The sequence below is a fragment of the Lissotriton helveticus genome, chromosome 5_1 (genome assembly GCF_964261635.1).
Source record: "Lissotriton helveticus chromosome 5_1, aLisHel1.1, whole genome shotgun sequence".
Lineage (NCBI taxonomy): Eukaryota > Metazoa > Chordata > Amphibia > Caudata > Salamandridae > Lissotriton > Lissotriton helveticus.
In genome coordinates this window covers 1,295,928,239-1,295,952,321 of record NC_136065.1, presented here as the reverse complement: position 1 = coordinate 1,295,952,321, position 24,083 = coordinate 1,295,928,239, and the positions used below count along the sequence as shown (strand labels likewise).

At 42.9% G+C, this 24,083-nt stretch overlaps 1 protein-coding gene across 2 annotated transcripts in view; it reads right to left on the bottom strand.

Annotated features, from left to right (window-relative positions):
* DENND2D (DENN domain containing 2D) overlaps positions 1-22,478 on the bottom strand; it is a 796,377-nt gene extending 773,899 nt beyond the window's left edge. The window contains exon 1 of one of the 2 annotated variants that reach the window (XM_078644124.1): positions 22,144-22,478. In XM_078644124.1, coding sequence (XP_078500250.1) covers positions 22,144-22,216 — 73 coding nt within the window. In that variant the 5' untranslated portion in view covers positions 22,217-22,478. The remainder of the gene's footprint in view (positions 1-22,143) is intronic. The other variant, XM_078644126.1, reaches the window with a different exon arrangement.
* Between the last annotated feature and the right edge of the window lie 1,605 nt (positions 22,479-24,083).

Genomic DNA, 24,083 nt, shown 5'->3' with positions numbered 1-24,083 from the left:
TTCAGGTTTTAACACAAGTAATGCTGAAACATTTTATTTTAAATTGTCAAACAAGACAGGGATGAAAACCATGATAACCAACACAAAGTTGATATATTCAGATTCATTCTTCGAAGAAATGAATACTTTAGGATTTAATTATTGGGACAAAAATGTTGATTTGAAAAGTGTTTGGGGTACAAAAGAATGGCAAGTACAGGGTTTAGAAGCTTTGTTTAGAGCTTGCATGATCCCAGAACAAATGATATTTTTAAATGACACTGTTCAACAAACCACCTGTCTTGGCCTAGCCAAAATCAAAGATTTAAATAAACCGTCTATTCCAAAGCCAACAATGTTTAGCAATAGCTCTGATACGGATGAAGAGATAGACGTAAACCATATATTAAACAAAAACAGAACACATCCTGATTGGAAACAATGGTTAATCTGGCCCACAGATACAAATAACTGTCAAGACAGATTCCTGAATAAAACACAGGGGTTCAAAATGACCAGGCCAGACCCTAGATATCCCCAAAGACAACACCCAGGGATAATAACAACCTACAGTGTGGGCAAATTATGCCTTCAGTGGCTACAAACTTCCACACTGCCTGAAATTAAGCAACACCTAACTTTACTTACTGATGGTGCTGACTTGCATGATTTCATAATGGGACCACGCAAACAGCGTCAAAAGCGTTTCATAGCAGCCTCTGTATATGCAGCATACAATGAGGCCTGGAAGGTTAATCAAATTGAAACAGCAGAGAGAATACGGGAAATTGACCGTATTAATTTGGAAAAATCACTTTCTGTAGTGGACAATGGGTTAATGACTCTGTCCTCCAGAATTTTTTCATTGGACAGCATTGTGTCTTCAGCAATCGATATATTATCGCAAGACTTACTGTTATTACAACATGGTCAGTCACAATTGCGTTCTATTGTACAGCTTGGCTGGACGTTACAAAATCTGCGTTCAGGCTATGTGCCTTGGCGTTTAATCAACACAACGTCACTATTCCAAATATTTAACCTTACTGATAGACAAATCGGTATGGCGCAAAAGGGTGCTGATTATACAATCTTGAGCATTGAAAAACTAGAAAGATTACCAATGACAATGTCAGAACGACCTGTCAGTGAATGGATAATCCACGGAATCATAAATATTCCAATCTCAACCTTCAGGTTTCAATACTGCCAAAAATATATACAGGCTGGCATGTACGAGAAATTGGGGAAGGGGTACCTTAAAACAACTTGGAACCTGCCCTATTCACATGCATGTGTCAGTAATAAAGGACAGAAAGTGTTTCTTAGTGGCAACAATTGTGCTATGTCACTAAGCGGCACGCTTCTGTGTAACGGAATTAGTTTGCATGGAGCCTGTGAAGGGAATTCATACAACCTTTCATGTCACCAGCAAGGCGCACCTGCAACTGAAATAGAACCATTCTTTCAAAGACTCTATAATGGGAGTTACATTCTTATTGTAGACCGCAAATGTTGTAGTCTTATGCCCGGGACTCCTTATCTAGTCACTACGACTGCGAAGGTCAAGTGCTGTGGACGTTCTTTGTTCCCCAGCTCCTTTCCTGACAGGGAGGCAAGGGCATGGCCCAGTTTGAAAATTACTTCTATTCGAATAGATACTTTAAGCAGAATGAAAACAGTGCTTCTTCAGACGCCTACAAGGCTCTCGTCATCAAAAGAAACGTATGATCTACAAGTCGCAAGGACGACTGCAGAGATACATACATTATTATCAACTAATTCCCCCGTACATTTCGCGGAAATCCTGAGCGAAATCTTAAATATTTCTGATACCACTGGGGTCTCAAAGGTATTTAAGACAGTATTTTCGATGGCATTAACACCATTCAAAGCCATACTGGGTATTTTTCCAGATTTCGTCCATTCGATTTTTGGCGGACTTCCCCTGATCCTGGGACTAATTGCAGGAATCCTATTCTTAGTCCTTATTTTTCGTTATGGCAACCCATGTCACAGATCAAACTCTCGCGACAATGGAAGATACAATCCTAGCCATTGGATACCGGGACCGGATATCAAAAATCCTGGGACTCTCCCGGCTTAGAGACCTGAACATGACTTGGTTTCTATCATTTCGACCAATGTGGCAAAGATGTGTTTTACCTGTATTGAGATGTCTGCTATGCGGAGAAGAATGCGTGTTAGACACCTGTCTGACGCTACAATCGGATGCGCCAGTGGATGCAGATACATTGTTGGTTCCTACCAAGGTTCACGCTTTGTGCTGCCCTCAAAGGCTGCCAATCCTGATGACGGCATTCGTGGAATCTTCACCACTACGATTGAAGAGTAGTGAAGTTCAAGATGAAAGCAGCATTGATCAGGTACGACCTTCTGTCAGCAATGCGAATCAGAATGTCAATGGAGACAATCATGCGCACGAATGCATGGTTACACCTATTTCCGACTTAGTGGAACTTTCCCATGAAGCTGTTGACAGTTTTTTCGAAAGCCTTAATGATATGATGTTCTCTCCAGAACAGAAATAGAGACTTTTGAGCAAGCTCGCACACGGCGTTCCCTGAATTCGGCCTTCAACTTTAAAAATAAAGTCACATGAACAATTTTTCCCACCAGTTCACGGACAGCAATTTTTTAGCAGCCCCAAATTATTTTTTACAAAATTTTCGGGACACTTATCTTCTGCTTGTAAGAAACTATTCCTAGAGAACTAAGATTTCTATTTTTAGATACTTTATAAACTTTAGTTGCCCGCTGGTATGTTCACAAATATTTTATTATGTGATGAAATGGTCTCGAACTTTCTTTCTGTATAGCCATATTAAGAGCCATTTCATGTGTATTTCTCATATACTAAATAAGCAATAATGTCTACAAATGCGTGTTTACTTTAGCGTTTAATTCATAGCTTAAGTGCATACAATATATATGACTGCAATTTTTCAGTATATTTGAAAATTTCAAAATGCATTTATGTATTTTGGGGTGGTGAGGTATACACTATACTCTATAGTATGTTGTACTATGTTATACTATGCATAGATTAGTAAATATGACCATAGTTAGCGTGGAGTGGGTGTCATGTATTCCTATAGGTTCTGAATCGATCCCCCTATTCCTGACCCTATTCTGGTTAAACTAACTATCAAGTTAACTAACAGTCAGCCCATGAGGCAAGAAAAGCCCCCTTGATGCAGATACCGTTATCTGACGCAGTCACACTACGGCACAGGAACGTGTTATCTGATTAGGTCATAACGCTTGAGATCTAATTAGACAAGCGACATTCCTCCAGCCCCTGATAAGGCATACGACGTTCTCATAACAAATCAAACCTATGACAACCTGGAAAATCCGTGCGGCCATTGTTTTGATTTCACAGAGAACTTCAGTAAAAGAATGTGCTAACGAGCAAGTCGTATGACATCTTTATTGACGTATCTATGTCCATCCTTACGTCAATCTCGGCACCTTTAAGGTATAAATATTGCCGATCTTGCCCTATGCAAACACACGCGTGGTGACGAGACGGAGCAGCCATACTTGCCGAAGCCAAGAGCAGAGCAGACCCCGCTGGCAGCAGCCCCGCCTTCCTGACGCGCTGAGAGACGCGCTGCTATCTCCTGCCGAGAGACCCAGCACCGGCGCTTTCGGGCAGCCCTCGCAGGCGGCCTGGAATATCGAGAGCAGAGAAAGAGATACCATTCCTCATTCATCCTAACTTCCAGGTACAGAACTGAATAACCCCTCACAGAGAATTCTTTAGTTATTCACTTGGCAAAAACAAACTTAACTTAAACTGTAACTTTCTATTCCCGCCCACGCATTAGACTTAGGTCAGGTACACGGGGTAGGCGTATTTAGAAACACCAGTTGAGTACGTTTAGTCAAATGTATATGTGTATGTAAATATATTTTAATCATTTTTAAACATCATATGGCTCAGAAACCATATCAATGTTTTTACAGTATTATTTTATACTATTGCTTTTAATGTATGCACTTTACTTAACTATAAGTATTGCAATAATATCGATCCATTTCTCTTGTACGAGAAAAGAGACTGATCAATAAATAACACCTTTTTATTGAACACGCCCGTCTCTTCCTTTTCTCTACAATCTTATGAGACTAAGAATGCACGTACTGACTGAGTAAAATAATTGCCTTGTGCTCACACGACTCTGGAGATACACTCTTGATTAGGGGAGAGCAAAGTTGTCATGTTCTATGGTTGTCAGAAACTAAATCCCTTCTTGTCTAATCAGGGGAGTTAATTCTTTCCTGAACATTCGAGAACGTTTCTAGCGAACTCTGAGCTACGCTGGCAAACCCAAAACTTAAGTCTAGTATCGACAGTAGTAGACCTAGTTAACGTCTGGCCTAGGCCTTTACTGCTGTAGGTATTATTCCAATGCGCAGAGCCTATTGGGAAGATAGGAACTACACTACATGTCCATCACCACCCCCTTTTTGTAATTATTTTGGCCACCATGAGTGTGGAAGGGTATGCTCAGACATGAGTCCCTTGCTCATTGCACCATCAGGATTCAAGCAAGCCGGGCCGAAGACGGCTGTAATGCCAGAAACCGGTCCCCGGAAGCTTGTTTCCTTTCCAGTGAAGAATTGGCTTGGTAGTTTGGTCTGCCCTGTTCCCATGATGCACTGGGCCAGGGACAGACTAATTTGCATATAGCCAGGTTCTGAACTGGGATGGTGCAGTGAGCTAAAAAACGGTGATGGATCAAGCCCTGATCTGTTGACTGGGTAGGAGTGTTCTGATTAACTCAGATACTCTGTCCATCACCACCCCCTTTTGGTAATTATTTTGGCTACCATGAGTGTGGAAGGGTATGCTCAGACATGAGTCCCTTGCTCATTGCACCATCAGGATTCAAGCAAGCCGGGCCGAAGACGGCTGTAATGCCAGAAACCGGTCCCCGGAAGCTTGTTTCCTTTCCAGTGAAGAATTGGCTTGGTAGTTTGGTCTGCCCTGTTCCCATGATGCACTGGGCCAGGGACAGACTAATTTGCATATAGCCAGGTTCTGAACTGGGATGGTGCAGTGAGCTAAAAAACGGTGATGGATCAAGCCCTGATCTGTTGACTGGGTAGGAGTGTTCTGATTAACTCAGATACTCTGTCCATCACCACCCCCTTTTTGTAATTATTGTGTGCCAGGGGTTACTGCCCCCCACTCTGTGAAGGAGTCTGGACCTGTGACATCTGGATGGCCTATGGCCTGGTCCTGGCCGTGGATGACTAGAGAGTACCAGTGGGGTATCCTAGTTGGGCCAGAGAGCTCTTGTTGAGAGAAATCCATATGGGTTCAGAGTGGCATAGAACCGGAGGGTGTCCCTGCCGTAGGGGCCCGTGTTTGGTCGCCCAAAGCAGGGAAGCCCATCAAGGGATTGATTGGTCTACCCTGTGTTTTGGCTGGAAGGGGGTTGTGTTGGACCTGGCCCTTTTCGGCAGGTTCAACCCAAAACTTTTTGCTTTTTCCTGGCCTATTTCTGTAACCTGGTGTTGGTGATTTTAGGCTTCTGCGCACTTTTTCACTGTGGTACAGTGTAAAGTGTGTGAGCTCTCTGTGTATGTGTGAGAGAGACCTGCCCTCCCATAGGAATGCGTGGGGAATATGTGTGACCATGGTAATTCCTGATGTGTGGGGAGTGCAGGGTTGAGTTTGGTATGTGCGAACTCGTGAGATTGAATGCAGCGTAATGATGTATGCGGCATGAATGTGTCTAGTGTGGAAGTGCCACTTCTAGACATGGGTGTGCGTGTGTAGCGAGTGTGCTGGCACGTGATTGGCTGGAGCTGGCTGGTGAGCCTGGCTCCAAGAGTCTGGATGGGTCTGCCCCGGTGGAGAGATTAGCATGCTGATGCGAGGGAGGGGTGCACCTGGGACCTGAATAGGGCTGGGCTTTCCCCACACAATGCTGGCTCCGCCCCCTGTGGTGCGACTGATGACCCTAGCCTGACTAGTGAATGAGAGGGGTGGCTGAGCACATCAAGAGTGCTCCCAAACCAGCTGCGCCTGGTTTTGCCCCCACCCTGCACCTTTAGACAAAGGATGTTGTTGCTGTTGTGTTGCTGTTGTGTGCGTGCGCAAATGCTTTACACATTGCCTCCGGGATAAGCCTGTCTGCTCGTGCCAAGCTACCAAGGGGGTGAGCAGGGGTTATCTTTGTGTGTGACCCCCTTGCCCTGACTAGAATGGTGGTTTCTGCCTGGCTTTGGCGTACGCCTTAGCCAACCAGAAATCCCAGTTCTAACATTATCTATTTGTGGTGAGAATGTAATCATGAAAAATGATAAATTTGTCCCTCCACAAGAGGAGAAGTTTGCATTGTTGAAAATGGCCCATGAAGGTTACTTGGGATAATCACTTACCAATAAAAGGATATGAGAACATTTTTGGTGGCCTGCCACTGACCAACACATTTCTGAGTGAGTGGAGAGATGTGTTGACTGCAGAGAGAGTGAGAAAAGATTAAAGGTTGGAGGTCAAGCAGAAATGTGTGTGATAGAAGACCCTGGTTTGCCGTGGCATACTGTGTGTATGGGCTTTATTGGACCTTTAGGATGGGTAAGCACTGAGTTGGGATTTGGGATGGTCATTGTTGCTGTTTCCTCAAAATGGCTCATTGTAAAGTTCATGCGTGAAGTTAGCACAAGACATAGCATCCATGTGTTAGATGAGATTTTTAGGGAAGAGGGTTATCCTGTTAAATTAATCACTGACAATGGCACTCAACTTACATAAGTAGAACTGGTCAGGTATTTAAAGGCGCGTGGAATTATACACTCAAGAACCACAAGAAAATGTTATCATTGAGAGAGCCAACCGTATGGTAAAAGGTGTTATCCAGATGGCAGTTGAAAACAGGAAGAACGTGAGAGATATGGTCGCTTATTTGGTTTGGGCGTATCGTACTACAGAGAATGGAGTGACTAAAAAAATACCTTTTTGTATGATGAGAGGACGGAAGGCTAGTACCAAAATGGTGCCTGCCTGGATAAAGGGACTCTTGGGTTTGGCAAACTTAGGAGGAAATAAAGTAAACCAGGATGAGGTATGTGTACAAAGAAGTTGTATAAGAGAGAATGATTGGGTAGAAGTCATACCTGGTCACATATGCAGTGGCCTCACGAGGTTTTGTGCTCCATACAGGGTTAGGAGTGTACATAATGGGTATGTGATCCTGTATAATGCCGAAAAGTGGAATATGAGGAGAGTGGCACTTTACAAGAAAAGCGTAACTTGTAGTGGGAATGAAGAGTTTGGAGAGGTAAGTGATGCTAGTAATCCTTTAATGTTGATGAGTGATGAAGATGTGCGGAATGGAATGTCAAGTAATGTCACAGGTAATAGTGGTGACGGTGTTGGGGGAGTCAGCAGTAGAATGGTTTCTCAAAGTCCCAGGTTTCCACCCAGGTATCTCCAACATTATGTGTGTGGTGACATGAGGTGAGGATGTACAGTTCTGGTTAGGGTTTTATGTTTATTTATTTTTTAGGCATGTATGGAATGCTTTGTTTACCGACTACATAACAATGTGTTTCAAGTTTTACATGTGTTGTTTCCATTAATGAAAGGGAAGAAGATGTATTGTTTTTAGTTAAGAGCTTATATCTTTAAGTGAGCACTCTATTATCAAGGTTCTAGTGTTGTAATGGTTGATGACATAGGTGCATTCCTGATTGGTCAGTTGTCTGCTGGCTGGAGAGGGATCACCAAGGCGTGTCTTCTGTGCATCAAATAAACGTGCTGTTGTTGCTTTACATCTGGATCAGTTATTTTTTTTAACACAACACTTGCACACTAAATCAGTTCTTGTTTTGAGCTGCTCCTGGTATTATGACCCGAGGAAGGTAAATATAGAGGGCGCATTAGCGGCAGAGAACCTGAGCTAACACTTTCTTCAAAGCAGCTTCTCTTTCAGCTATTCAAGATCACGTCTACGCCTGTGCTTATAGCAGTATTCCTAGCTGCATGCCCTTCACCTACTTACTCAACTGCCTGCCACACACACAGATCCTAGGATTCTGGGAGAAGGGAAGTGTGAATACTGCTTCAGCTGAGAGCATTAAGAAACAGCTTTCAAGCAGGGCGAGATTAGGGCATTTAGGAGGCCCTAACGCAATACTGTTTGCCCCTCTTCCCCACTACAGCTTTTTTTTACATACAATAAGAACAAGCATTAAAAATGCAATAGATCTTTCCTTTCATTAGGCTAAAGCCATTTGCTTTGCTATACAATACCATTAGCAAAGCAAATGGCTTTAACTTAATCAAACGCGTGACCTATTGCATTTTCAATGCTTGTTTTTATGAAGCACTCACTCTGATCAAAATGACTGAAAGCGCAGAAAATGAGAGTATACAGTGTGAAGTACTCCTTAGCCTCCTCTACCTAGTGTTAATATGTAATTTCCTGGATTCTGCAATGACAGGTCTCCCATCTAACATATTTCCTGGAGGGACAGTAAGGTGTCTCCGACAGCTACATAAGTGAGTCCATTTAAATTTATGGGGTTATTAAGCTCATCGACACATTTCAAACCCTAGCACACTCCAACCCTAACCTGTAAAAACTAGCCTAGAACCCTACAAACTAACCCTTAAACTAAACCCTAACAACCAACCCTAACCACTAACCCTTAGAACACTTAATACTTTACCACGCATATGCCTTTATTATCCAAGCCTTTAGAGCGAAATTACATGTACCTACAACTTCTAGAGAGCTACAAATCACAAGTTTAATACATACTAGGATAAAAAAAAAAAATTAATTCGCTTTTTGCAAGGGGTGCGCCCGGGACGCGCCCCGGTGCGCGTACCGGGGAGCGTACCCTGGAGAAAAAACAATGACAGACTTCTTTACAAATGTAGCATTTTTTAATACATTGGAGGTAGTTCTTTTTCATTATTTTAAGAACACAGCTCTTTGATGAGAATTGGAGGTAGCTCTGAAAAGAACTTTTGTTTTTCTTCTTTTTTTTTTTAACAAAAACAGGGAACTGGAAACAGCTCAACAGGAGCCAAAAACGAAAAAAAAATTAGGCCTGGGGATGGCAGCAGTGGTTCTCGAGAGCTCGAACCATGAGTGTGACACTTTGCTCCCCATAGCAAAGAAGATGGTCACATTTTCGGCATTTTATTGTAGCCTGATTAAAAGCAGGCTGAATATTTGGTATCATCTCCTGCTCACGCCCACACACAGAAGGTGTTGCTCCACCGGTAGAAGTAGAGCCACCATCCCTGGGAGCCTCTCGTGCCAGAGCCCTGACACTCTCCCGTGCATAGTTCTGGGGATGTTTCCTTTCCACGTGGCGTGTCATCGTCCAGTTCCCAAAGCTGTATTTTTTTCTGGGATTTCCTCTCAATAAGATGGTGTGGCATATTTTACACTCCACTTTTGGAGCATTTACCTTCTTCTCCCCCTCTGGAATTTTGAAAAATTTCCAAATTAAATGTTCCTTCACAGTTCGTTCAGGAACCTCCTCATCAATGAAATCCTCAGTCTCATCACTGCTGCTGGATGCTCTTGCAGCCATGATAATAGAAGTAAATATGACACAGGTGCCAAAACCAGGTCTTGCACTCACAAAAGTGAAACAAGAAGTGAAGGAAATGGGTGGGGATTTCAGTCTTTGTAAAAAAAAAAAGTTAGGAACCAATTAAAAGAGTTATTTCAAGGTCATATGACTTGTTACGCTTACGCTACGCGCTCTGGAGCACTTCCGGGTGCGCGTAGCGTAAGCGCATCAGGACGTTGCGCGATCGTATGCGCTCGCGTGCTTCCGGGTGCGCTTACGCAGTGCGTCATGTGACGCATCACACGGTTACGCGAAACGTCACAATGTTGTTTTCGTTCGCGAGAATAGCGCTAACGGGACGCTCACCGGTACGCGCCCCGGGAGCGCTCCGGGGCAAAAAATAAAAAAACTATTAAATAATTATACAATATAAAATACGTTATAAAAATTTTTACTTTTTATACCTATAGAGATTTGCTATTAAAAAACCATTGAAATTCACTGAAAAAACCATAGGTTTCACACCAGTTAGTTAGGAATTAGCATTTAAAAAAACCTATTAAATTCACTGAAAAAACCATAGGTTTCACACCTGTTATAGTTAGCTGGAAGTTTTACTCGCATAAAACCATTGAAATTCCCACGTTATAGTTAGTTGGACTCACTATAACTTGCGCGTGCAATGCACTGCTGATGACATCACATATTACATCACTCATGACATGGTCAGTGACATCACTCATGACATCACTGATGACACCATCCTTGTGACAGTGACAGACCTCCTTTCACTGTAATGTAACCCTTGAAACACATGAAACACATATTGAAACACATATTCAAAAATAGAAACTATAATTTTTAAAAAAATGGAGACGTACCATACCAGTTACAACAACCAATTCAATAATTCCACCATCTATATACACATCCACTCATTCACCAACAGTTCTATATAATCACTCATACGTATACTCACTCATCATATGTAGTGATACACCTATACATCCTGTTACACACCGACAGTCATCCAAAAGATACTCTCACACATACTCACACATGCAAATAAACTATTGAACATCCATTTATTTGCATATACAGCTATACACACACTACCACCTTACTTCTAAGGAACTTTACACTCTTAAACAATCACTTATAGAAACACATACTTATTTAAACAGGAACTCTTACAATCCCTTACTCTCACATATAGTCACTTATATACATCAATATTCACATATACTACATTAAAACATATGTAGTTACTGATAAAGACACTAGTGAGACAGTCATTCAGTCAGTAACACACACATATACAGTCATCCACCCATACAGTCCTGCACATATGCTGTCTTCAAAACATATACAGAGAATCAGTCACTCATGCATCTATGTTCTAAGTAATACCCCCACCAAACATATAGACACTCATATTGATATTAAAAAAAAACATCTAATAACCCATATACATACACATGTAGCTACTCACCAACCCATGCAGCCACTTATACACAAAGTGAAACACTAATCCATATATTTAAATATTTAAACATTACTCACTAATATATGTATACACTAAGATACACTTAGTAAGCCAGTGAACCAATCCAATTTTTTTTTTAAACATCCATGTAAACCCTTATTTAAACATTTATTCTTTCATCAACTTTTACAGGTACATATATAAACACATTTATTTTTTAAGAATGCATACATTCACTGGATGGTGTCATCAGTGATGTCATGAGTGATGTCACTGACCATGTCATGAGTGATGTAATATGTGATGTCATCAGCAGTGCATTGCAAGCGCAAGTTATAGTGAGTCCAACTAACTATAACGTGGGAAGTTCAATGGCTTTATGCGAGTAAAACTTCCAGCTAACTATAACAGGTGTGAAACCTATGGTTTTTTTCAGTGAATATATATATATATATATATATATATATATATATATACACACATATATATATATACACATATATATATATATATACACATATATATATATATATATATAAACACGGAGAGAGAGATACATACATATTATTTTGCTTTTACATTGGATTTCTAAAACCCCTATGAACAGTTTTAACTCCAGAATGCACCCATTTCCTTTTTGTGTCTGTAAGTAAAGTGTCAGGCTGCTTTTTCTCGTGGTCTACAGAGGGGATGCTCCCGTATTTGCCCTCGCTACATCATGGGGATTGGGGTGGAGTGCAAATAGGCTCTTAGGGCACACATCCACAAATCTTGTGTCTCATATCGGAGGACTGAGTGCAGGGCAGTGCCCACCCCGGGATCTCGTGAGTCCTCACTGCCAGCAGACCTATCCACTACCGTGAATGTTGTCAGGGCTGGCCCTAAACCGGAGTGACCAGGACAGTGCAATGTAAGGAAAGAAAATGTGGTGCTTGTTGTGGGGGCGGGGGTTGTTGCAGTGTGACGCTAGGACATGTGAGAAAGATGGGTGGTGGGCAGGGGGGTGACGGAGTGATAACAATTACGGTGACGTACATTAAGGGCTGATTACAAAGTCTTTAACGGGAGGGACCTAATTGATTCCAAGTAGGATGGACGAGCTACCTGTTTGCATGACATTAAGTCAGGCTGCTCCCTGCTGCGCTCCCTTGGAAAATTGGCACCCTGAGCCTGGCCCCAGCTCGCCCATGTCCGAGGCCCTGAATGTTGTGTGGAAAACTCATCTGTTGCCAGGACCGTTTGAGAGGACTCTTTGTTTCTTGGCGTAGAACCCCAATATTTGTGTTCCCGATGTACAGCCACCTCTCAAAGGTCGGTGCTGCACAGTTAAGGAAGGTGTGCTTAACTCCAGTGTTCTGTGCATGGCACAGAATGTGGACAAAGTGATTAACCTGTAAATGCAATCGCAATCATTTTATGTAGTGCTGTAAACAATGAGTGTTGCTATCGCCATCCAGCTCGATGGAGGTGTGCGTCCTGACCTCTCCGGTGTGGAAGGCTGAGCTGGTCTAGGGGACCCCAACTCGACAGATGTTAGTGGCGAGCGGTAAACTCCCTGAGCCATCTTCTCTGCCTGACACACTTCAGTGGAGCGGAAAAGATTGGGTTGAGTCCTGAGCTCTCTGCTGTGTCTGGCTTCTCGTTCGTGTGCTCAGCAGGCTGCAGAGATCTCACGAGCAGAAGCTCGAGGCGAGGATGCGGTGTTTGCGGGCACTACCGGTCACCATAGCAGGCACGCCAGTGAGCCCATGCCACGGGCGTGGCGGAGGCACACGCCGTGCACACTCCACTCCCTCCCACTGCAGGTCACGCACCCGCCCCCTTCAACGAGCCCCTGATCGTTACTGACTGAATACTCAATAACACTCAATCAGACTTTATTCTCAAGATCCCCATCTTGGCTTCGGTCAAATGCAGTTAAGCTTGTTTGGTGGCACTACCTCACAATACTATTCTCTCTAACAATTCAGAGATTTAAAAGCGCATTCCAACGCCCTCGCTTTGTTTCTCTTGCTGGTTGTAATCCCTTTCTTGAGGGCTGTTGAGCTGGGACTGCATAATGGTCTCGAAGAGCGTTTCCTCTGCCTTGTGTGCTCATTCATTGCAGAGTTATGACCCGACAAAATCCTGCCCTGTAGAGAAGACACATTCCTATCAGTGCTCAAATTATTATTAGTAGTATTATTACCATTATTAGTAGTAAAAGTAATAATAATAGATCAACAGGAATTATCACCGCAGCTCTCATCATTTACTGACCCTGCTAGCTCCGTGAAATGACAATTCCATCACAACCTACATCACACAGATACAAGTGCGCCATTTTGGACAGTGTCAGAAATGTTCCAGACAACACTGCTTGTCCCAACTCCTACTTGCATACCACACCTACAGAAGATATGGGGGTCCAGCCTCCTCTCACATCGCCTCACTGTAAATCTGGAATGACCCACACTACACATAAGAGCCTCCTGCCCATTTCTTGAACTCCAGAAGAAGCTGAACACCTTGCTTTCGGAGTTAGCCCACCAGGCCTAGGTTTGGTTAGACGCACACCTGCTCAGTGCCAGTAGACTTGCTAATTGGTCCTGGTTTTTAAAGTGTATAGAATTGTGAAACACTCCATTGGTCTTAAAATGACAGACACTGCCACCACGTGGGTGCCTTTCATAATTAAGTGCCTTGTCTAGAAATAAGTGGGAGTGCCAAACAGTGGCAAGGACATTCGTAAATTAAGCACTGATTCCATAAACAATCCCGCCCCAGTGGCCTCAGTATCGAATCACGGTCGAAGACTGAGGCAGCGCAGAGCCTGGCCGTGGGTCGTGTGATGTATCCCCTGTTAGAGCCTGCAGTAATTCAAGGCTCACAATGGAGTTCTTTTACTGGTACCCTGGCTGCTGTACGTTCCATGTCCAGGGTCCAGAAACCAGTAGCACGGATGGTCCAGTCATCGGCACTCCCACAGGATGTCTGCCTGCATGCCACAGTCTGTCTGACCTGCTGCCGCCTGCCTGTGACGTCAAGGGTGTGTTTGACGGCACCTCAAAGTGTATCTTAACGTATTTACCTTTCGTATATTTGGAGTTTCTTTTAAGTGGACGTAAGCTCACGCTTACAAATATATAGCTTTCAAAAGCCACTATCCAATGCACGCAAACTATTCACATAGTGTCAGCTCTGCACGCTAGCTTAAGAAAATAGAAGTGAGGGAAATATATATCAATTCCATTGTATACACCTTTCAAGAGGGAGTATATTACTCCTAGCAGTGCCGAGATGCGTCTAACGTAACCCTTGTGACTTGCTCAAATGCTTCCATGGCCCAATGACAGTGTTAGCCCTGCTGTCTTCGAACAGCTCAGCACCAGTGTGTACGCCATATAAAAGAACGTGCAGCTCCCAAAATACATGTGCAGATGACTTGTGCTGATAGGTTTTACTGCAAGTGTTGTGTCCTTGCAAACCTCTGGTTTTCTGGTAGTTAATATAGCGTTTCAATTATAATATTTCTTGTGGCAGTGAAACGATTTCACTGTTGCCTGTTCATTGCCGGCTTTGTTCTCAGTCTCTCCTTGTGGTTTGGTTCGCGTCTGATTTGTGTGGTTACATTCAACATTCACTCTCTTCATTCAAAACAAAAAGTGAACATGCAAAGTGTGAAGACGCTCCAGGCAAAATATATTGAGCCTAGGGGTTACGTTTAACAGTGAGTACTACTAGAAACGCACATTTCATCAGTTGTAAAACAGCACCAAGTGTCTAGCTGCATGCACTGTAGACTAGCACCCGTGTAGCGGGAAGCAGTCTTGTCTCTATGAAGCCGCAGAAAAGCTCCACTGGTTAGACGGAGCTTACTGACGTTCTCTATTTGGTTCTGCTGCCCTCTGTTGGATAGTGCCGCCTGGTACATGTCCAGTTTTCCGTTTTTAGTGACAAAGGAATCCTAAACAAGAGTGGCAGGCTGCCGGCAGCAGGAGGAAGGGTGAGGAGGGGGCTGCTCGATACCCTTGCGAGAGCGATAATTGCTACCATATGGCAGCGCTCACTACCGCAAGTGAATCGCCAGACGTGCACGCATTGCCATTGAAGGCAATGGAACGCATGCACGTTTTTGGCTGAAAAGCCAAAGCGATAGCTAAAGGTCTTTTTGCCTATGCAGCGCATGCGCGCTTTGTAGGCGAGACCTAAAAAGGGACTGCAAGGAATTGGAGCGAGGGAGAGGCAAAGAGAAAGAGAGCGCAGGGTAAGCAAGCCTATTTTGCCCATCCTTCTACAACATCTTACGCTGCTGAGCTCTGTCTCAGTTTCTGCTCCCTGATCAAATTATGTGCAGAGAAAATGTTAACGTATGTCACTAACAGCCTAAAAGGGACAACGTCCATCTGCTGCTTCAGTACTGATGAACCGAAGAGTAACGTAGGCTGCAGATCACTTAATATTTAGGGTGAGGATGGAGGGGCGAGTGACAGCAGTCGAAGTGCATTAAAAAAAAAAAAAGGATGGGAATTGTGATCCCGATTGCAATGAAATCAGGATCAATGAGAGTGAGGCGGTGCCAGGGGGGTGGCTATAAAAGAAGAAAATATTTTGTAAATATTTAGTCTGTCTTTCACTTTCAGGACAAACAAGGCAAAATAATTCACACACCTTAAATGAAAAATAATTTCAAGGTAAACGAATCATAAGAAATGCACTGATGAATGATTTCGGTTTAAGATGGAAAAAGAAGTACTGTAGCAAGTGCAGACATTTTTATGTGTCCTTTAAAAGCGCACTCTTCAGAATTCAACTGGTAACACCCTTACATTACACCTCTTAAAAAGAATAAATCTTAGTCACCATGAATCCTCATGTGACTCCATCAAATAGAAACAATCTAGCTACCAAGCAGCATTTAGATTTACAGATTAAGCAATTGCACACATTTACATTTCTTTCAGGTAGCAGGCATCCTGGCAAGAAGGCCGGCTTCTTCTGTGGCATCCTGTCCCTCCCTTGGCTTCACAGCACAGTCGTCCACCTTTCCCTTCCAGTCTGAGACATCTCAACTCTCGGAATCAACCATTCCTGAGGGTTGCTTCTTTTTTTTTTTTTTAAACAAAAAGTATGGGAACTGTTTTTGTTAAATCAAAAAAGTATGGGCACGTCGTTCCCCGCAGACCCTGCCCATTTTAGTCTCTGGGTGGGGAGCGGGAGTACTAAACACCAAACATGGCATGTGAAAAATATGCAATATTCTTCAAATGGAAGGTGTACCAGAAAATAAATTCAATGTAGCAAATTTCAGTCCATCATCTTCTTTTATTATTCCAAAATGATTGCACATGAATTAAAATCAGCCATTACGTTTCGTTCCTGTCACACTAGGAACTTCATCATGGCTACATGTATGTTATAGTGTATTCACAACGTTTTGCAGGCAATCACCAGATACACAGGTTTATATTCATCCCATCCATGGAGGGTACATGGGGACCATATCAAGCCCCGGCTCGAAGCTAAAGCTGTCAAGGACTCCGTCCTCGAGCCGGGGCTTGATATGATTGGCTGATTTTAATTTGTGTGCAATCATTTTGGAATAATAAAAGATGAAGAACTGATATTTGCTACATTGAATTTACTTTCTGGTGCACCTTTCATTTGAAGAATATCCTGTTTTGTGGCCTCCAGCGGCACCAAACGGTGGCAAGTGCCAGAAGAGGATGCACAGGACACTAAATTGAACTTGACGGGATTGAGGTGCAAAACCTGTGGTCAGCCACTGTTAGCTTTGTGTATACATAAAAATATATAATACTGTCTTCATGAGCATACCAGAAACATGTAAATAAACACATTCTGGTAATAAATAAGTAGACTACTTTTAATACATTCCTTCCATCTATCCTTCTACCTGGAAGCCGTTTTGGAATCAACACCTTCTTATGCAGAGTTGGAATGGGACAGAAAATAAGCCCGGCCACCATAATAAAAGTGCCACTCATTTGTAAATTAGATAGCTAAAAAAGCAGCTCACATCTGTATACCGGGGCAGTTTTTAACTTGTAAAGAGATTGTTGAGATTGATAAATACAATGGCAATGTACAACCTGATGTATGCACTCAAAGCAGCTGCCGTACCAATAAATGCAATATTGGTGTACACTGTAATCTATGCGGGAACAATAATGTCAATACCAGTAAATGAAATACCAATGTACGCTGTAAACTATGCCCACACAGTGATGTTAATTAATACCATTAATTCCAGCGTCGATGTAAACAGTAAATTATGCACACATAATGACGACAATATCAGTGAATGCAATGTTGATGTACGATGTAACAACCGTATGCATAATAATGAGAATAACAGTAAATATTATATAAACTACCGCCATGTTACACGTGCACACACTCACACACTTGTATCAATGTTGGATTCAACTGAGATGACCTCCCCAACAACCCCACGTCAGAGATACGTGGTTAGATAAGCCCTGCAACCCAAACCCAAGCCTACCGATTGACAGGTCACAGGTGGAGTTACACTTAGCCCAAAGACAGACAAAAACGCACACCCAGAGAAAATCCTGATCGATCCCACAGATAAGTAATCACACCACAAACAGGCCCAAGGAGACTGGCCCAATAAAACACGTGTGTTCCCAAAATACTACAAAGTTTGATGCCACATGTAGTTAGGAACACTCAGACAATCAGGACACGACATGCACACCGCACGAGGTGATCACGCACTTACCACACCAGACATTTGGACACGCACACTCTAGCGCTCCACAAGCTCAAGAGCCATCTATGTCCCCCTTAGCAGATGTTTTTTCTGGATATTTATAACTATGATGCTTTCCAGAGAATGATGAATTGTTTTATTGGACCCACAAAATGTATATATGTGCGGTCAAAACTCTGAGACGGTCTTTAGACATGCCTCTGTCGATACTCTCCCACCTGCTGCATTTAATTAAATCAACTTGTTCCTGTTTTGCCAAAATCCTCTTGCCTTATCATTTAATTAAGGTCAATCAATCAGAAAGACTTGTATACTGCCGCTTGCCACCCCGGGGGCCTCCAGTCACTGGGTGGCTGTGCGAGCCTCGATCTAAGAGCCAGGTCTTGAGCTGCTTCTTAAGAAACATAAGAACGCAGCAGCAGACCACGGTCAAGCACCTACACTCTCTTAGTTTCAAAAGTTAATGAAGTGTGCAACTACTTCCAGCAACAGCTGCTGAACAATGCCTATTTACAATTCACAAAAAACGAAAGGAAGGTGCACTACAGCGAAGTCAAGACAACAAGTATATTCTTTTAAATTCTTTTATTGTGTTTCTTCAAAAGGTGAACTGGCACACAGCCAACGCGTTTCGTTCCCCACTGCCACGGGAACTTCGTCAGGGCTTCTAGTATTATCAGGAGGTCATAACCAGAAAGATGAGCAGTTCCATAAGATGTCAATAAAAGCCAGTGGCAAAACACAATGTCTAAATGGGTAATATAAGTCGAAGAGCCCCACTTGTGCAAATTCTGATCTTCAAGATAGAAGACGAAAAGTGCTTCAGCCACGTCAATAAGTAGCAAGCAGGCAAGGTCTATATCACACAGAAAGATGAAATCCAAGAGGAATCACAGGTAGTAAAACACTTATGCTGATATCGAGTCCAAATTCAGAAAGCACAACCGTTGCGAAATGAGCCGTTAGTGTAACCGTTGGTTCATAATATGTATGCTAATATTCCAATTGGTCTTGTAGTTTGAATCCCCAAGAGTTGGCGATTCAGCCCCCCATCAAGTCTGGGTCCGTACTCCCTTGATACGGAGGAACACAGCGTGCTTCTTGAAGTCCTTCAGAGAATGGGCAGTGCGGAGGGGGAGTTCATTCTAAGAAAATCATATTCGCACAACAAGATGCTGTAGAAGTGGGGAAAGAGCCTTTACAATGAGGTTTTTACCTCATTAAGCCTTTACCACGCATTTTTTAGCACACATATTTTTACCATGAATATGCATTTAAAATGCATGCCAAAACCACGCATTTAAGGTAAGTTGGGGGGTGGGATGTTTCCCCTCACAAATACATGGTTTATAAATATAAAAACAATGTGTGGTATTGGCATGCGTTAGAAGTGCATTTTCCCTGTAAAAACATGCGCGCTAAAAAATGTGTGTCAAACGCATGCAATGTAATTGCATGCGTTGTACCATCCTACAACCTAGAAGGGTTTTGCAAGGTATAGGATACTGCATGCATTTATACTTGCTTCTGACAAAGGGAAATTAACAGTAAAAACAGGTCCACCAGGCCATCAAACAGGCCCACAAACAGCAACAAAATAAAACAGCCCACACACTGACCTAGCAGACCAGCCCTTCTGACACTACCAGATTGCCCTATAAGCAGGGCCACTGGAATTATGTGATTCTAAGGCTGCAGTGTTTTTAGCATAATATGAACTTGCCACATCTACCACATACTCTTTCATTTGCAGCATAATCTGCAAATGTTACACCCCCAAATTAAAATATATATATATATATATATATATATATATATATATATATATATATATATGTATTTAAAAGTGCGGTAACGTTGCAAGCACAGTAAAGAGCAATTCATTAAAGTCGACTAGTCACTCACCTTTCAGTTGCCTATTGCGGTATATGAGTGTTAAACTGTTACTAATGAGGTAAAACCTTTGCCTAGTATTATCGTGGAAAAAATGACAAAATAATGCAGTAATACTGTCACAAAATGTGGTACAATATGCCTCATAATTTGCCTTTTCTTGAGCCATAGTATAGTCACCTCTCCTGCCTACGTTGGTCCTCTCGTGTCGCTTAATTCCAGTGGCTCTGCCTATAGGCCAGTTCGACCTACTTCTTATGCTAAACACATCTTCGTGACACTTAAATATATGTGAGTGGCTCGTTATGAGGCAATGTAAACGCTACTTGACATGAAGCAGAAACTAGAGTTTAAAATGCCTAGTAAAATGTGTGGGCCTATGCCAAGCCCTGCCTGCATTAGCAGGTAAATAGTTTACACTGAGTAATATTAAAACATGCAAAACTCGTTCTACATGTAGCGTTTGTTTTACTATTAACGACGAAATCATTATATCTTTTGACATGATACACCTTTGCTTCCTGCTACCGTTTTCCTTTTTTTACTCAAAACACATCCACAACTGCATCAGGAATATTTTGTCAACAAAAAGCTACTTCATAGAGAACTGAAGAATCTCTGTACAGGCGCTCTCGAACGTCACACCCAGCCCTTGGCTGTCCCCAGGGGCACCCCATGTTGGGGGGGAGAGGAATAGGCACGTGCATAACCAGTCATGCCTTGTCTGAGAAATGCCCTTACAAGTCTGGACAAGTGGCAAGAATATTCACGTTGTTAAGAAAATCAATCGCTCTCTGCCACTAAAATTGCCTCAAGAAAAATCCTGGCTCTCTGAGGCACACGTGGAACATGACAGCTAAACATGTGGATTCTATGCACCTGGCATTGGTACCTACACAATCAGAACACCACCTGATCTGCACTGTGCACATGAATCATGATTCAGCACTGTAGCAACAACTGACTAGCTGCCGAATAACGAATCACGTGATACCTTTAGCCATTCCTGACTTTTCAGCCAACAACATTCTGCATTTCTGGATTTACAGTTTCGCTTTACAGGTCTACATGTAAGCCTAAAAGTTCCAGCATGCCCAGTGATGTTTGCTAAAAAAAACATAAAACTAAGTACAGGCTGAAATGTCACCTATTATATAGCCATTTTGAAGCTATAACAAATCAGTCGACGAGCACCCCTTGTACACCCAAAGAATTATTAGCTTCAGCGTAGTGCTCCCGTAAACCAGATGTGAAGAGACAACTGTTCAAGATGTTCCCAGACTTGTTTCGTTGTTTGTGGCTCGTCAGTGTAATATCCATGGCATGCCATGGAAAGTAATGAACCTGGAAAAGTGGATAACACCAAAATGTTTCAACATTGAAAATCTTATTTTTGTGATTCATTCTTTTATTAGATTTTCAAAAATAAAACCCCGTGTGCTCTGTGTGAGAAACAGACATACAAACATAATTATTTGCAAGAAAGACAGGAAACAAATACAAGTCCAATGTAATTGTAGAGAAGCAGTAGCATGGACAAAGCTTGGTTTCAAGTTGTAGTTTATTATCAAGCTCCGGATAACACCTCATCGAGCTCCAGGAGGATGCCACAGTAATACAATCAAACCTAGGCCCTGAAGATCGTATTTACAAAGCGTCACACCATTGAAGAAGATATTTTATTGGTAAACAAATACATCACTGTAGCGCACAATGCAAACTAGAAACATTCAGTCAGGTCAATGGTCTCTAGGCTGCATGCAGCCACTAGAATTATGAGATTCTACTGCTTCTTTCCACATGCTGCACAATTAATGATATTGGTAAAGAATTGGACGCGTTACAGTGATCACACTGTGTCATTTTAACGGCTGGCTTGGTGACATGCATTCCAATAACTTTAGTTCGGCAAAATATAGTCTAGTATCAAAGGTTGGCAAACGAAATCTATGCCACTCCCAACACCTTTTGTTTTCAGGCCTGGGTTTTCATTTAATAATCAAGTGCACTCTGGGCTTTGCGGTCCTAGTTCAACACAAGTGAGGAAAACCACATTAAAGAATTCATAATTAAATGAATGGTCGTATCCCGGTGACACCGAGTCATTTGGTAACACTACTGAGTGGAGAAGCACATAACATGATAAGAGAGCACGCACCTTAAGTGGACAGTACATACTATTATAGTTGAGAAGCTGGTCACATTCCAACAGTAGAAGCGCTCTGAGTTGGCAAACTTAGCAAAGGACACAGTACAACATAAGAGCGGTTTCGGCTTTACAGCGGAAGGAAAGGCGCGGTATAACTGCTATTGCGTTATAAAAGATTAGCGGGACATCTACGCCCCAGTTACAATGGTCAAGGGACAACACGGATATTAAAGAACGAAGGGACAATGTTTACTTTAGGGGCCAGCGGCAGCTGAAACCCTCCGTGTCCCAGTTCGCCCAACCGCGGCACCTGCCGTACGCACTCACCTCTGCCCGCACTGGACCTGCGCCTGAAGCTGTTCCTCAGGAAGTTGGCAAACTGCGCCATACCCCTGTCCATTGCCCGGGCGCTGCTTCACCAGTAACCCGCTCCGCACCGATCAAAGGTGCTCAGGCACCCTGCGCACCCCGCACGCGGAAGTGCTGCACGCTGCCGTCGTTCAGCGGACTCGGTCACCTCAGAGCCGCGCGCACTACTTCCGCGTCCACGGGGCGCGCGCGGCTTTCGTTTTCTTTTCACCTTTCAGGACCTGCCCTGGGGATTCCCTGTTTGGAGCCGGAGGAGTAAACGCCTCTATTCCAAGAGCAACGAGCGCGACTCCGCAAAGTCCCCTTCATAGTAGCTATATGCCTGGCATCCACGAGCCGACAAAACTGGTCTCAGATTTTTGACGTGGTGCTATCAAGTTAATACAGTCGTAATTTTGAATCGGCATACCTGTCAACCGTTGCATTAAAAATGTGAGTGAAATCAGACGTTTAAAAGTGTGTTCTCTTTCAGGTCAAAGGGAAATTGGTAATTGTAGAAGTAAGAGGCCCGGTTCTAGCAGGGGGGGGGGGGGGCGGCAGGCTCACCCAAATATGGCCTTCGGCCCACCCAATCACGACAGAAGAAAACACGGAGAAGGCACCTGTTAAGTGCTTCCTCCATCCCAACCTCGGAATGTAGTATGTTTTTTCACTGCCTTCAAAACTGAAATTGGGCGGTGTAGGGGTGGGCGAGCCAACAAATTAACGGGGAGAAGCCCAGCGTCCAGTTAAGGCTCTGGATTGACGCTTTAGCCCATGCAAGTGTCAAGCCTTGACAATATTTGCTAAATAAAACATGCACAAACCATCACATAAAATTTGATACAGTCACTTCAAAATTCAAAAAACGGTATTTCTTTAACGCATGGAAACTTTGACATGAATTTGTCACAATATGACACTGCACTGAAGTACTTATAAACATGAGCGAGTCATTTCTGCCCCCGACCTCGCTCTGGTAACAGTGCCATTATTGAACAAACGGGCAAGAAAGTTGTAATGTGGGCCCATATTATAGGCAACATTAGTCTACTAAATCAAACACAATAGATTTTGGTATAGTGATTTTCTGATCATGTTTTTGAACGTGCTTTCATGCACAAATATGAAGAGAAACGAGTTTTGGAAATCAAATATTTGCCCAAGATCACACAATTTAAGTGGGGAAGCTGCAATTTATCCAGGTTTATGTTTTCACTTTGTACAAATCAGCCACTAAATGACAATCTATTTGTCTCTCTTTTTTTATGTTTTGTTTTTACCTCTTTGTGCAGTTTTCTGCAGTTTTTATTCAGTGCGGACTCGACCTAGAAGTATCGAAGCGCTTTACATGAACACCAGTTACATTACACAAGGTCACATCCATTTCTTTTATACATTGGTGATATACCCAGAATCACAGGATGTTGAGCCAAAGCCTAGACTCAAACCTAGTTTGTTCAGCTCCAAAGTTAGAAGCTCTCACTGTAATGCCACATCCAGAGAAGATTGAGGGTGTCAGTACACGAATGCTCAGCTTGTTATGGGCTCGAAGGTCCAAGAACACCTCAAGCTAGGCCAGAGCCAGTCTTCAGACACAAGCACAGATCAAGCTTTTATTGGGTCCCCCATCTCTAGTTGGGAGAGTTCGGACAGAGGTGTACCTGCCAATGATGCAACAGGTACAGTGACACCACGGCCAACGCACCTCAATTATGGTTTGTGTGGGGGTTCTGAGAGAGCTTATGTATTTTAGCTTGCATAAGATCCACGCAGAAATATACTGTAGATGGGCCATGCATTCTACTACTCATATAGTAGCAATGAACGCCTCTTTGGATGAGCAGCCACCAGGGTGAGGGAATCATAAATGTCCCCCAAGAATTAATGTGGAATTACAATGCCTAATAGAGTAAGTG